Genomic DNA, 16,246 nt, shown 5'->3' with positions numbered 1-16,246 from the left:
AAAATTACCCTCTTCCTCCACCTTGTGTGAGTTAAGGAATGTAGACGGTGGGGCTCACAGCTCCAAGGGACCTTGGAGTCAGTATTCAGCTGTATGTGTGTCAAAGGTCAGCAGAAGACAAGTCCACTATAGAGGACTAAAACAGAGTTTGACCCCTCACTTAGGTAATTTTGGGATACAAGACCAAAAGAGTGACAGTAACAGATTTAGTCATTTATGTGAGATGAGCAGGGAGATAGACCAACACATTTCTAGCGATTGGACAGATGGACCCTCAACCCACAAAAGTAACCACTTCGAAGAAAAAGGCCCGTACGGGTAGAGAAGTTTAGGTGGTAATTGGTAGATTTCCTGAGATCGAAGGCTCGATAGGATTTCTGAAAGGGCAGAGGGCGAAGCATGTTGGCATTGCTTTGCCATAGATTTGAGAACACCAGAGGGCGGACGCATCTGGTTCGGACGCTGGCTTGAGATCTGTTTCAATAAAGATTGCTTTATCATTCCCCCCAGCCTGGCCTCCACAGAGTTCTTTTATCATCAAACTACACACCAACACCTTTGATGAAGAGAGCCCAGCTACATCCTCTCAGCTGACTCTTTAGAAAATCTGATTGGATGAGGGAGATAGTTGGTCACCCTAAAAGAAACAAGATGCTGTTCTGTAAAGAGCAGAATTGGCACCATGTTCTTGCTCCAGCTACTGGAGTAGTTGAAGGAGGGGTAGACAATGAAGAAGGAAATGGTTGGTGGCGGGGCTGGAAATTGAAAGATCAAGGATGGACGTTGCTTCTTGTTATTTATTTATGTATTCTTTTAAAGCAAATGCTAGTGGGTGAACTGGAGCAGGCAGTGAAAACCCGTACAGAAACCCAGAGAACATGGTCGCTCCACTCAGGTGACAGTTATAACCACTGAGTCGTAGTTATCAGCTGCGACAGCATCGTCAGAGGCACTGTCCTCCACTCGTCAGGTTTCGAAGAGCTTGGTGAATCTTTTCCACAGAGATCTCAAACTACTGGTTCTTATCAGGTATCACCTGCTATCAGAGCTCTAAGTCTCATCACCACAAAATCATCGATTCATCAAACCTCTCAAGTTTTTTCAGGTTTGCAGTCAGGGTTATGCTCTCGCTCACCATGGCCTTTAATTCCTCCTCAGTCGTCTCATTGTCGTCCTTGACGATGTCTTTCAGGTGGACACATTCAGCTTTGAGCTCTGCAGTCTCCTGGTTGTCTGAGTCATAGTGGTGAAGCAGTCCGTCATAGCAGCTGAACGTGCTCTTGAGCTGTAAACCCATGTTGGATCGAGCCATCAACTCCAGTCTGAGTTTATCCTTGTTCTCCTGAATCAGTTGTTCAAGCTGTTGGACTTTTTCAAGAAGTCTCTTTTCCCTGTGAATCAAATTCTCTCTCTCAGTCTGACGACATATTTGAATGTCTGTTGTGATCTTCCTAATTCTCCCTGTAAATCGTGCAACTCGTCCACTCTTGTGTCTTCCAGCTGCTCCTCTTGACTGCTGCTAGCTTGGCTCAGCTCCTTGTTGCTCTTGTGGCTCCTCATGTCTCTGAGTTTGTTAGAAATAGTCATTTAAAATGTTCACAGCTATAACCACAGAGTACTGCTTAGTGTTGGAACATTCTAGAACATTTTAGAACATCAAAGGACATCAAAGGACACTCCATTCTAAAGTTTAAATCAAATCTAATCTTTTTATTTGAAACAGAAACAGATTTTGTTACAATATTATTTATCCTAAAATCTGTATTTTCACCTCATTTTCATACATTACAAGAATTGCTAACCCTCACAATGAGCCCTAAGTGTGCCAATAATCATCATCTCTGGATACAGTGATGGACATTTTGTACTGACTTATAGGGACATTTGAATTGAAGTCTTGCATCTCTTAACATAACTTGTTTTTCTACCCTAGTTTAAGGACATGAGTATTCATCCCTCTCTGAACTTTCTTTGTGTCACTCACCCTGTCTGAACTTTCTGTGTTTACCTGACTTCCTCTTTGCATGCAGACTCAGTAACTGTCTCGGAAATAGAGTTTTAAGACACACTCACAGAGACAGATATATATACCAAGTTTTTCTCCTCACAATCTGAGACTTTCCTCTGTAACAAACCTGTGTTGTTGCTCTGTGATTGCTCCTCTTGTACAAGATTAAACTTTGTTAACCTTGAGCTGGCTCCAATCTCCTTTTCCAGTTCTAAATTATCTAAGAGTTATTTTAACAGATACTATTTGAATACCAACAGCAAATAAACAAGTGTGCACATCATTTGGTTAGAGGCGTTTCTTCATTAAAGCCGTACACTAAGTTATGTATGTATGGAAAGACATTCTATTCACCGGATCAACGTCTGCAAGGTGTCTTATATGCGTACAAATCAACTTAAAAATATCAACAAAGCAAAAACAGAAAATTTGGTTGACTTTTTTGATTTTTTTAAATCTGCTCCAGGATCAGCACACTGGACAGCAGTCATCAGAGTCTAGCATGTTGAAACACCTCAGCTCTACATATATGTAAAAAAAGAAAAACAAAGATCATGGTCTGATTTTATAATGATGATGATGAAATCAAAACTCGAATCTATAGATTTTTATGAAGCACTTAAGTTGTCTCAACATGACTTTTAGAAATCTGTCTGCTTTATTTTATTGTACGAATGTGAATTATTATAATGTTGATAAATGTCCCTTTACATGTGTTTGTCCCTTAACTAAGATAATAACACTTAGATATTAAGTGTGTCATAGTCATTATATAAAATATTTTAATATTTAGTTCAGTGACAGTAATCTTATAATTGTTAGTATGTTACTTGCTTGAGTGTGTGTGTGTGTGTGTGGTGAAAGACATGGAGCAAGTAATGAAGTGAAGTCACCAGTCACATGCCAGACTCCCTTACAAATCCAGTGATTTTTAGAGTTGTTGCATCACAAGGAGAAACTTAACAAACTCTGTGAAACAGCTGCGGCACATTTTAAGTCCTTGTTGCCTTCTTTTAAATTCAGCATTAAGTACAAAACATTAAGATGTTTCTTTCCTTGTAAAAAAAAGTGTCATCGTGGCTCTAAAAGCCTGTCACTTCTTGGAGACAGAAGAAAGCGGAGAGTCGCCTTCATGACTGAGACTCCAGTCATGAAGGGCTGCTGTATATTTATAAGCCACCAGATGTCAATATGCTGCAGAGTTTGAAGCCCAAAAGCTCTGTAAGGCTTCATCCACCTCTCTCTAGTTCAGACTCAACTGAATGAGACTGTACAGAATGTATTGTGGTGGGGAGGGGGGTGAATCTACTGTTTCATGTGATAAGAAAGTGAGTCAATCCGGCATCACTAATATTGTTCTTTGGACCCTCCCCCAATATCTCAAAACATTATATTTAAAAGAAGAATGACAAAATGTTGAAAAATACAGCATTTTTTAAATAAACAGCTGTTGAATAAATTATTATTAAAGGCCCCAGATGTGCAAACAGAAGCTTTGTTATATGGGCCATTCATTCCACATAGGACACCAAATAGAAACAATTAGATTTGAGTTGGATCAGGTGATGTTGAAGGTTGATATGTTTGAATGTTTGTCATTATCAAAACATTAAATGATGCTGATGGTCAGAAACTCAGGTGTGATCTGTGGAGGAGCTTCACTTGACACAAGCTTCTCTTAAACATGATTAGTGCGAAACTGAGGAGTCTCTAAAATATTGACAGGATGATGTTTTTTGCCATGAATTTCTATTTTTCTGGATCTTTATCATCATCATGGTTAATGCACAGAATTAGGCAATTATTGATGTATGGTTCATTCATGAGGGTGATTTATAACTAATTCACTTTAAAAAATACCAGCATGAATGCAAGGCTTACCATCAAGTGTCACTCACGTGAACTCAAAGACAGGCTAAGGAAAAAAAACACTTTCACTCTCTAACCCAATCTCTGACTTGAAGATTTTATGATCTGTAAATCACCATAGTTATGTGAAAAAGGAAGGAAGTGAGGGAGTTCACTGGAAAAGCTGATCCCCTGGTTCTGTGGTCGGGTCTGTTTTAAGCTCAGCACGTTGCTGAATAAACTATTATTCACTGTTAACAGTTTGGGGTGGTGGTGAGGACTGGATCACTTTACTTTACTTTTACTTTTTTTACTTTTAGGTGGTTTGGACTATTTTTCTTCCTCAGGACAGAAACTCTCTCTCCTCACTCTGCCAGGATAAAATAACAGGAAACAGCTGATCCAGCTCGGTCCTTCACTCACTCGTCTTCATCAAATCAAGATGAGAACGTTATTGTTGTTGCTTCTCTTCTGTCACGTTTCATCACCAGGTAAGATCACATTTTAAACCTTTAAACTCTTTAAACTTCACAGTCCACTCGACTCTTTCCTCTGAGTTTAATTTCACTTCCAGTGGAGCAGCACATCATCTCTACAGTGCACAACACTGTTTGTTAACCACTTTATTGCACTTTATAACTGTTCAGTTCAATTCAGCATCATCAACTGAGATGAGATAGTGATCACACGGGTCCACAGAGAGTTCTTCTGTGTAAATGTCTTGGACTGTACTGATCCTCCTGGAAACAAGAGTCCAGCTCTGTCAGCTGTCTGTCAGGATATCATTCCAGATGTGTTTGAGTCATGTCATCATTATTTCACAGACTTGTTGCTTTTTCCAAACTAGTTGTGGGCACAGATCCAACAAGCCGTCTCTCTCTGGTTCCAGCTCTTGATTTCATTTTTCTGCATCAGCTGTTCTGTTAGCTTCGTAACTTCAAAATCACACTGTGAATTGTCTCTAAACTGAGCATGGCTCTCTGTTAGTCCCTCAAATAGGTCAATGCACTCAGAAACTAATCATGTTGGGCTTTGTAAACCCTGTGTAAATGACCTTTAATAAGAGCATAGTATTTCTGTAAATGTGTTTTTATGTTTACTTATTAACATTCTTTAAAGCCAGGCTTTTATTTTTTATATATTAAGCAGACGTTACATTCAGTGCTTTTATTTTGAAAGCGTCTCGCCGAGACCTTGTACACATCCGGTGCTTTTGGACTTTACCGCGGTAGGAAAAGTGTGTCTGCAAGGCTAAGAGTGTCTTCAATGCTAAAGTGTGCCAAACTCACATGAAACGCCCTAGCACCTGGCTAATAAGGGGCACAAGGTTTGTTTTGTTACCTTTTCATGCCATATTTATGTCCGGCTCGAGTTCGGTTGCCGTGGATATTTTCATGTATAAAACGTGTTGTGGTTAGCGGTAGCTACTATTAGCATCGGCCAAGCTGCCGTCTCGGTCTGTATTGGAAATGAGATGAAGCTATAAGCTAACTCGTAGGTTGTTTTATTAATGCAACAGGACGTATTTTGTCCGTTTTATGTGAGGTCTGCTAAGGTTAAAAACTGTTTATTGAGTTAAAAACGAACGGTTAAAAATGCTAATTTCATATAAAATATTGTTTTATATTGCACTCTGTGGGAGGTTGTCCTTCAGTTAAAATGTGAATTTTCCTTCATGATTGTAACATCAATCGTAGCAGTTAAAATATATATTTAAATTCATGCAGTAAAACCTGTGAGTCTACAATGAGTTTATTAAAATAGATAAAAGGAGAGTCAACTTACATGATTGTTTATGAGATAAAAGCAGTTAAAAATAATTTCATTTAAAGGCAACTGTATTTTATTTTCTTCTTTCATAGCTCTTAAGGTGTGTTTACATTGAATACGGTCCAAGGAATAAAGCATTGTGAACCATCAGTTTGAGAGTTCGACCATCATTTAGCCGGGGATGCTACACCCTGCGTGTCAAAATCAATCAACTTCAATAATTCTCCCTTTAAACACACTCTGCAAACACTTCTAATATTACATCGATTAATGTCAGTATTTTGCTCACTGCTCCAGATTCAGAGCTCCAGCGTTTGTCCACAGATCGCTCAAGATCCAAGCACGGTGTCCTGGATGGATCTCTTTTTGCACTTCCACAAACCTGCATGTCTGCTGCTGCCTCTCATGAAACTGTGCATGTTGTTCACTGTATCAAAGAATGTGCTAACGTGCTGAGAGACGCCAAATTCAGTCTGTGAGAGTTACAGTGGACGTACACAGCTCAAGGAAAACATTGTTTCAGAATCACATTCACACCTCCCTTGTTTCCTGACACAACGGAGACATTGTCTAAACTAAAGCCAACACACAGAGATGGGTCAAGTTGCAGTGGTTCAATCACCTGTAATATCTTCTCTGATGTATTTGTGTCCATGATATCGATTGTCCATTCTTTTATTTTCCCTGTGTGAACATATCTCACACTAACAGCTACGAGTTCACACTTTGACTCATCCTCATATCCGTCTGCCATCGGGACATAATAGCTGCCTGGTTCAAGGACTTCAGCTTTGATCCTGAACAACAGCAAACAGTCCGCTGACTCCAGCAGCTCATCTTGAACATCTGGACTCATCAAAGTTCTGTTTCTGGGCAGCTGCTCCAGATGATTTTGGGTCCTTGGATCATATTTGCATATGAACTTAAACTGCTCGTTAAAGTTTCCTTTATTGAGAGCATCTGTATTTTCCCTCTGTCCATGTAGGGGGATCTCTTTGACACACAACAGTACAATATCCAAAAGGACTTTTAGATGTTCCTGATTCCTCTGGATAAATGAATAGTTGATGGCATCACGGTTCATTGTTGTGACAGTAACGTTACATTGACTGTAAAGCCATTTGTTTATTAGATTCATTTTTTTGGCAAAATGTATTCTGACTCAACTTGGACCATTACTGACTACTCACCTGTTTCAACCTGATCAGACTGTTTTAACTGAATCATACTGACTTCATCATATTTCTGAGTGGTGATGATGAGTGTGTGTTCATACTGAATGGAGGCTGTTTGTTCTGCACATTACATTTAAAACAAATCTATTTTGCTCCTTTGTGGCAAACACACACACTTCATATCACATTTATATTTTCACTGAGCATCATATTTGTGATTACTGTTATTTATAAGCTCCTTTGTTTGTCCTGCAGTGCTACACTCCATGAAGTATTTCATTACTTCATCAACTGGAATCCCAAACCTGCCAGAGATTGTGCTGACAGTAAAAGTTGATGAACTTCTGGTGAAGTACTGTGACAGCAACAAAACAGTGGATGTAAAACAGGACATTGCAAAATCATTCTTCATAAAGTATCCTGAACGGTTGGAGATGTACAGACATAGGTGTTTCCATTTTTTTCCAAAATTCTTCAAATCCTACACTCACAGTTTGATGAGTCTCTTCAACCAAAGTGGAGGTACAGTATGTAACATGTTATAGCCTGTTTAACTTTTAACTGTTCTGCATCTTAGTTGTAAAGTGACCCAGGGCCTCAAGATACCAATCAGTTCAAACTCTAACATCATTTTACACATAACCTGAAATAGAGATTCATGTAAAGTAAAACATCATATCAGTTTGTCTTCAGTGGTCCAGCCACTACCTGTCATTCATCATGTCAACATTAATCAACTGCTAGTTAGACTTGTTGCTGAAGCTGTTAAACACAAACTAATGATAATAATCTGATTCATGAACACACACCGCTAATACAAATCAGCAGTCGTCACACAATGTACATTGGGCCTCATTCATGAACCGTTCTTACGAACAAATTTGTTCTTAAGTCCCACTTACAAAGATTTTACGAAGATTGTGGCATTCATGAATTTTTTCTTATCTAGGATTTTTTCTTAGGCAAGAACAAATCCTACGAACACTCAGGAGTACTCTTACGCACATTTCAGTGCCGAAATGTTGGCATGGTTGTGTTTTCTTCTCTTGTGTAGTTCAATAAAATGCAATATTACAGTGATAATTCTGTCATATTTATTCATTTATTTATTTATTTCATATTTTTGGTAATTTACAAATAATTACAATTCTAAAATAAATTAAATGTGCCAATGATTTAAGATAAATCAAGTAAATTGGAAACATGCCATCAATTAGTAACCCCCCCCCCACCCTATTTATACGTGGCATTTCTCCATCCAAGGCCCGCAAAACAATGGCATATATGTTGCTCCTGCGGCTTTCATCAATGTAAGAACACAGCTGCGAACAATTCTGAGGCTTATGAATGAGTTGGTGATTCTGACGTGGGGTTTTCTTGAGGAACCTCTTAAGAACAACTTAAGAAAGAATCTAAGAAGATTCTTAAGAAGATATTGGTGAATGAGGCCCAATGTTTTTAAGATCATCTTTCCACTGAATGTTTCATCTGTGAATCAGTGTTAATTACAGTCTCTGTCTCTGTCTCAGGTGTCCATGTTTTACAAGAGGCAGGAGGTGTTGAGTGGGATGATGAGACTGAAGAGGTCAAAGGTTTTACTCAGTTTGGTTATGATGGAGAAGATCTCTTGGAATTGGATCCAAAAACATTTAGATGGATCGCTCTTAGACCTGAGGCTAACATCGCCAAACTGAGATGGGACGCTGATAAAGATTTAAGAGAATTCTACAAGGCTTCTTTCACTGTGATTTATCCAGAAGACCTGAAGGAGTATATGGGGTATCGGGGGAGCGTTCTGCTGAGAACAGGTAGGATCACCTGACCTGATGTAGTTTATTTGACACAGTGATCTTCATATAGGCTGCTCAGACTGAACTGTCATTGTATTATTAATCCAACCTGTCTGACATCACCTTTTTTTGTAGTGGTTACATTTATTTTAGTCCTGACCAATCACAGACATCTTTGGGTGACATCACTCACCATTAGGGCTGTAACGACACTCGTATCAAAACCGAAATCGCGACACTCAAATCCATAAACCTGTCACGTGGTGTGAGAAGGCAGAATTGCAACACAACTTCCAGTCCAGATCCAGCCTATGAGCTATAAGTAGCCTCTTTCACACAGAGACGCTGCATTAACACCACTGCGGTGGTTCGTCAATTCTCCGCCGCTGGTCGTTCACGCAGAGCGAAGCACCGCTGGAGTAAATACGAACGGCTGTGTAATTCACACAGAAAGCTGCGCTGCGGCTCCTATAGAGGCGTGATGGTACACGTCATGATGATGACATGTGTTATCAAGGTGTTTCCCAGGTGTCCCCTTGTCAATCTAAACCCGTGGATAAGTTATAATCATATGGATGCTGTTTTAATGTGTCGTGATTGAGATCCTGACCCACCAAACATCCTGGAAAGTAACAAAGTTACTTTTTCGCTCCAAATTACATATCGCCATCAGTAAACTGGACACTGTCTGACTCACTCGTGGAGACAGAAGCTGTTTTCTGGGGGAAAAGTTCACTGAAGTCTCAGTCGGGAGGGCTGACCGTCACAGATTTTTTTTTCATCATAAACACCTGGTGAGTTAGTTTTTTGCGGTGACAGACGCTGTTTTTCGACCAGAAATACAACGAGGAGTCAGTAGGACAGGCGGGAGGACGGACGCTTCTACACATACAGCTGTGGTATTTTTTTCCTCATATAAATTGCAGACAGTTACAGTAACTACGTTACCTTCGTTTGCTTCTGTAACGTTGCTTTGTGTGACATTTTTCTTTATTTAGTTGAGTGAGGGACCTGTGCAGTTAACAGACCATACGATAGACACGCCCTCCTTATGTGCAGCCGGCTCATCCATTAACACTGCCAATACTGCATCTCTGATACTATCAGAGGAATATCATATACAGAATTATTGAAATGTTACATAAATAAAATGCTTGATCGTGATACAAACCGAATTGTGAGTTTGGTGTATTGTTACAGCCCTACTCACCATCAAAGCTCAGACTGTGATGTCACAGTTAGTTTAAGGGAAGTGATTTTACAGTTTCAGTGTTTCACAATAGAAATAGTTCCACTGAACATTGACACTGTGATTGACGACCTGACTGTGAATCATAAGAACAGACAGACATTGTTCTTCTCTGACTGTAGTGAGTGTCTTTAGTGGTGGTGTAGTTCCCTCCTCTGTCTGTATACAGATCATGTGGAGGCTGTGTAGTTATGTACCCTGTCATTATTACACTGTGGTCTGGATACATGGAGCACATTACCACCATCAACACTGCTTTTTTCGTTTCGTTTTCTTCCGCTTTTTTCGAAGGGTGGCGGGGGTTACTGGGGCAAAATCCAGTTAACTCTATGGGCAAAGGCCAGGCTACACCCTGGATGAGTTGCCAACTCATAGCAGGACACAGAGGCTGACACACAAGGTGCACACCAGGAGCAATTTTGGGATTCAGTATCTTGCTCAAGAATACTGCGACATGTAGCTCAGCTCCGCTCTAGGGGAGCCGGGATTCGAACCAGCGACCTTTCGATCGCTGGACCACCAGCTCTACCCACTGAGCCACAGTCGCCCCTCCTTCTGCGTTTTTAAAAATCAATATTTAGTCGGCCGACACTATTACAAACTGTTGCAGGTGTACATTTTAAGGACGATATACAAAAAATACAAATAAAATCAATGAATACATTTCAAGAAAAAAAGAGGAAAGATACACTTTCCAAAATGTTGGTATTCATAGACCACATTTTAAGCAATTCTACTCTCATATCCTTATATTTTTTACTTGTTAAGAGGAAGTGTATCTCTGTCTCTACCTCGCCTGTGGTGCAGTGACCACACACTCTTTCCTCTGTTGGCTGTCAGGACTTCCTGTGTCGTCCTACCTCTATGGTTGGACTGTGGTCACTGAGTCTGTTTGGTCAGGATCTGTCTCTGCTTTGTACCTCTGACAGTTAAGAGATTATCTGCCAATTTGTATTCATGGTTAAGAAACTGATAGCAATTAAGTTTCTTTTGAGTTTTTTCTTTTTGTTTTTTTTTTCATTTAATTTATATAGCGCTTTTCAAGGACCCAAAGTCGCTTACGGAGATATAGCAGATACAGATAATACACCAATAGCAAAGAAAGACAGAGCACGACAGGGAAACAAAAGCAATGGTGGGGCGGGAGTAGATAACGCTGGTACAGACAAACAGACAGAAACAGGTACAACAATAGTCAAGAGGTGGGGGGATGGATTGAAGAGCAGTGGGGGGGCTGATGAGTGAGGAGAGTGGAAGGAGAGTGTAGAGGGGGGATCAGGGGGAGAGGGCAGGAGTGAATGTAGTTATGGGTAGGGGAGATCGTAGGCTTGTGCGAAGAGGTAGGTTTTTAGGCGGGATTTAAATGTGGTAAGTGATGGAGAGTCACGGATGGGTTGGGGGGGAGAGTTTTAAAGTCGGGGTGCAGTTCTGGAGAAGGCTCTGTGTCCGAAGGTTTTGAGTTTGGATGGTGGTAAAGTCAGAGTGAGAGAGGAGGAGGATCGGAGGGCTCGGGAGGGGCGGTGGGGGATAAGGAGGTCAGACAGGTAGGGTGGGGCCAGGTGGTGGAGAGCTTTGAAGGTCAGGAGGAGTATTTTGAAGTCAATGCGTTGTTTGATAGGGAGTCAGTGGAGGGTGTAGAGAACGGGGGTGATGTGTTCACGGGACCGGGTGTGAGTAAGGAGGCGAGCAGCAGAGTTTTGGACCGTTTGACGTCTATGGAGGGAATGGGAGGTGATGCCAGTGAGGAGGGAGTTGCAGTAGTCGAGACGTGAGGAGATGAAGGCGTGGATGAGGGATTCAGCAGCGGGGGGGAGAGGCAGTGTCTGATTTTGGCAATGCGGCGGAGGTGGAAGTATGAGGTCTTGACAATGGAGCGGACATGGGGATCAAAGGAGAGGGTGGGGTCGAGGATAATGCCAAGGTTGCGTGCTAGGGAGTGTCGATGGTGAGTGAGATGGGTCCAGTTTTGTTTAGAGTGTATTTGGTGCCAATGAGGAGGAGCTCTGTTTTGTCACTGTTGAGTTTGAGGAAGTTCTGGGACAGCCATGTTTTTATTGCAGAGATGCAGGTTTCGATGTGGTTGAGTGGAGGATTTTGGGTGGGTTTGGTGCGAATGTAGATCTGGGTGTCGTCAGCATAACAGACATTTATACTTTGATTAGTCCATTGTTCAGATAGGCATCTTTTGTTAATTGAATTAGTTGGTTTACTCTGATTGGTGGCTTGAAAGCAGTGCAGGTCTGAGGTTGAACAGTGTTGGGTGCTGGCAGATTAGTAAATCTCTGAACCAACTGACAGAATAGTACCTTCTCTGGATTTAGTTCTTGGGATTGGGGTGACTGAAAGTTCATTGTGTGTGGAGGGCTCGATTTAAAATGGGACCAAAATTCACAAGTTTTAATGTTATTAATCAGTTGGTGATGGCCTAATTCTGCATGCATTGGTTGGTGTTCTTCTGTGGAGGTTTAATTTATCTTTACATAATTCACAGGGTTCGTACGGGTGCTTGAAATCCTTGAAAGTGCTTGAATTTCAATGTTGTGTTTTCAAGGTCTGAAAAGTGCTTGGATTTTAGGTTAAGTGCTTGAAAGTGCTTGACGTTATAACTCTGTGTCTTGTCAACATTGGCATCAGACTGGATAGTTTTCTTATTACAAGGAGGAATAAAATCAGTGTGTGTTCATCATCACACATGCAGCCTGGTAGCGATAGAGAAGGATGGCTGAGGAGAAGGTGAATTTGATGCGATTTGGACTGATGACACGTTCAATATTAAACTTTGATGAATAAGCGAAAAAGCTTATAAAAGTTTATGTCAAAAAAGAAAATTACAGGGTGTTCTTAGGTCTCTCTTTGTCCCGGTGCAAGTGTACCTGACGTTTTTGCTATCATGAAACATCATTTTAGATGTTTACAGCATAATACAATGTACATAATTGTACGGAGCCCCTTAAGGGACATGGGGGAAAAAAAAATGATGGGTGAAAAAAAAAATTTATGGGTGAAAGGCAAAGGTTTTGCGAGATCTCGCAAAAGTTTTGCGAGATCTCGGGTGTTAAAATAAAATGCTTCATAATCAAATAAGTTACTTTTAATTGTTTTTTCTTGTTCTGGGTTTTCTCTATTAAAACCTTGTGCAATAATTACGGTTTACTATGATATCGATAAATGTATAATTAAACTTGTTAAAATGTACACTTTGGTGTCATTTCGTTTTAAAAAAAAATATCATGACACAATGAATGCATTCATCACTCAGTTGGGTATTTATATGAGACATTATAGGGTTTAAATCCAGCGGTCCAAATGACCGCTTACGGCCGTTCCCTGCACACTCGCCCGGCTGCCGGCTGCGCATAGAGATCGATGTTGTCCGTCAAGCTCGGAGGACGGCTTATTTTAGTACAAAATCGGGGTTTTGGTCCTTGTAGCTCATAGTCTATGCTATTATGGTGGGACAGAGGCATCATTTGTGTTTGAAAAACATTTCACTTCAGATTTATTGATCCCGGAAGTTCGAATCTGTGAATATCTTTCCAACTTTACCGAACGACCAGCAAAGTGTTGCAGCTTTTGCAAGATCCCGCAAAAATTACATCTTTTTTTTCTTTTTTCACCCATCATTTTTTTTTCTCCCCCATGTCCCTTAAGGGGCTCCGTATAATTGTGATGAAAAGTTTTAAAAAATAAATAATCATGAGTATATATATTCCTGTAGATGTGTAGTTTACCCCAGCGATAAGGTGCTGGAAAAGTTTGTAAATTACCCTTAAAAGTGCTTGAATTTGACCTTGAAAAATGTGTACGAACCCTGAATTCATTTGTTCAACATTTGCTTGAAAGCACTTTCACACCTTCTGTTATTGATTCCAAATGTAATTTCTCCATCTGTCTTCTACCTTGTTTCTTTTCCTCTCTCTCCTCTTTGATATCTCTCTCTTTCCTCTCCAGATCTTCCCTCAGTGTCTCTCCTCCAGAAGACTCCCTCCTCTCCAGTCAGCTGCCTCGCTACAGGTTTCTACCCTCACAGAGCCTCACTCGTCTGGAGGAAAGATGGAGAGGAGCTTCATGAGGAGGTGGACCACGGAGAGATCCTCCCCAACCACGATGGAACTTTCCAGATGAGTGTTGACCTGAATCTTTCATCATTCACACCTGAAGACTGGACGAGGTACGACTGTGTGTTTCAGCTCTATGGTGTGAACGAGGAAATCATCACCAAACTGGAGAAAGATCGGATCAGAACCAACGAAGGTAAGTGTGAGATCATCTTAAATAATAAATAGTAAAGTAATTGAATGTTTTAACAACAACAAAAACAGTAATAATAAACTATTATTGTATTCAACAGTGAAGCCCAGTAACATGACGTTCCTCGTCACTGCTGCAGTGGTTGTTCTTGTTCTCATTCTCATCGGTGCTGCTGGATTCATCGTTTACAAAAAGAAGAAAGGTGAGAGAGAAAAAGGAAAGATTTCACTACTTTGATTTCAGTCTTTGAGTTGATTTCTTTTATTCAGGTTGCAAAATTAAAACAAGCATCAGAGAAAGTAAATACAGTCAGCACTAAACAGACTGAGTATAAACAGATACTCAGTCTGAGTGAGTAGAAGAGAGAAATAAAGTGACTAAAGATAATCTGGCATTTACAACTGTGACTGAAATTATTTGTCTTGTTCTGATTTCAGCCATCAGCCCTCCATCTTGTAAGTAAAACTTACTTTGGTTCTATTTCAGCTGATCTGACTCACACTTCATGTTTTAGATTAAAACATGTTTCACATTATTGTGCAGATGAACCTTTTCAACACTGTTTCCTGTATTTATTGTTTATAAAAGTTCAATCCAGGATGTTTGTTTCTGACCTGCAGCTCCTGACAACAGCACAGAGCTCTCTGAGCAGCTGAATCCAGAGACCTGAATGACAAACACACTCAGTGACTCTCCTGGTGACACTTTGTTTAGCTTTGATGAACTAAAAGACAGTAAAGGAGTAAAAGATGGCTTCTTGCATTGTAAGTAAAGTTATATAAAGAGGACTGATTGAAAAGGTGGGACTGTTCTATGTTCTATGACTCTGATTGTTTTATTTTATTCTATTCTAATTCTAACTTTACAACTTGTACATTGATCAGTTTATAGAAAACCTGCATAGTAATTTTGTAGTAAGACATTAAGCAGTGGTGACGTTTAAGTCATGTGACCGTGATGTCGTCTGTTTACAGCCTAACATTAGATTGTCACTAATTTACACTTCAAAAGTTGTGTGTGTTCATCTGTGAAGATTATATTGAAACATGTAAGAATCATAAACTTGTGTTTGTCACAGAGGTGATTTTCTGCGATATTCTAAGATCTAATTTAAAAAGTCTATGTTACGGCCTCCTCCATTATCTATGTGTATGTGTGTTGTGCAGCTGTGTCATGCTAAGCAGGATGTGCCATCCCTTGCCGAGGATTGGCTGGCATGAGACCTGCCTACTTCCTGGTTCCGCCGGTGATCTGATTGGTGCGGCATCTGGCAATCTTCTGCAACCATCTACCGCCTTCCAGACCATCCCTCTGCTTAAATAGCTGCCCTCAGTGTGATTTGGGCCCTTTTGACCAACTGGCTTTGTGTGTGTTGAGCTCTTTGTCTTTCTTGTGTTATCTTAAACCTGTGAACTATGGAGAGGAAATTGGGCAAGGATTTAAGTGGGGGCAACTGACACCAACCAGACACCTGTAGGTGAATGTTGTTAGACACACTAGGTTAGAGGGTGCTGCTTATTTTAGTGTTTTTGATTATTGATGAAATTAATTGATTTTTGAAGTAGCAGGAGGCTATCTCTCATTTTGGAGAGACCTCTATAAGTTATATTTATTTCTTTGAGTTAAGCAGCATCCAACAGCCCTTTTCCCGTTCTTTTTGTAAACCCTGCAAATAAATAACTTGCAGTTTTACCAAAAACATTCTGGTTCATGTTGCTTCCCTTTCCCCCACAAGCTGGGTTTGTAACAGGCTAACTCTAACTTTACAACTTGTACATCCGTTTATAGAAAACATATACAGTAATAATGTAGGTAGGCACTTGGTAGTGGTGACGTTTAAGTCATGTGACAGTGATATTGTCTGTTAACAGCCAACATTATTAGAAACAGGGCAATGCTAACTTCAGGGTTAGCCTCCAAAATTATGTCATTGCATCTTTTTGTGCTGATGTTTGTCTTTTCAATAAAATCGTCACATTTTAACAAGTTTGGTCCACATGCTCATTTGGGACGACACTTCAATATATTACCTGAACATTCAGTATTCTCACAGAGGATTTGAATGAGGAGATTGATATCAATGTGAACTCTGAGCAGAGTTAACTCCCAGACAAGGTTAGCTTAGCTTAGCATGAACACTAAAGTTAGAGATTAA

At 40.3% G+C, this 16,246-nt stretch overlaps 1 protein-coding gene across 1 annotated transcript in view; it reads left to right on the top strand.

Moving 5' to 3' along the window:
- The window catches only part of LOC115577753 (BOLA class I histocompatibility antigen, alpha chain BL3-6-like), a 35,466-nt gene extending 19,676 nt beyond the window's left edge, over positions 1-15,790 (top strand). Inside the window, exons 6-7 of the mRNA XM_030410647.1 lie at positions 14,529-14,546; positions 14,712-15,790. Coding sequence (XP_030266507.1) covers positions 14,529-14,546; positions 14,712-14,761 — 68 coding nt within the window. The 3' untranslated portion in view covers positions 14,762-15,790. The remainder of the gene's footprint in view (positions 1-14,528; positions 14,547-14,711) is intronic.
- The last annotated feature ends 456 nt before the right edge of the window (positions 15,791-16,246 follow it).

This window comes from Sparus aurata, unplaced genomic scaffold (genome assembly GCF_900880675.1).
Source record: "Sparus aurata unplaced genomic scaffold, fSpaAur1.1, whole genome shotgun sequence".
Taxonomy (NCBI): domain Eukaryota; kingdom Metazoa; phylum Chordata; class Actinopteri; order Spariformes; family Sparidae; genus Sparus; species Sparus aurata.
The sequence above is the reverse complement of the archived record's forward strand: the minus strand, read 5'-3'. Positions and strand labels throughout refer to the sequence as shown.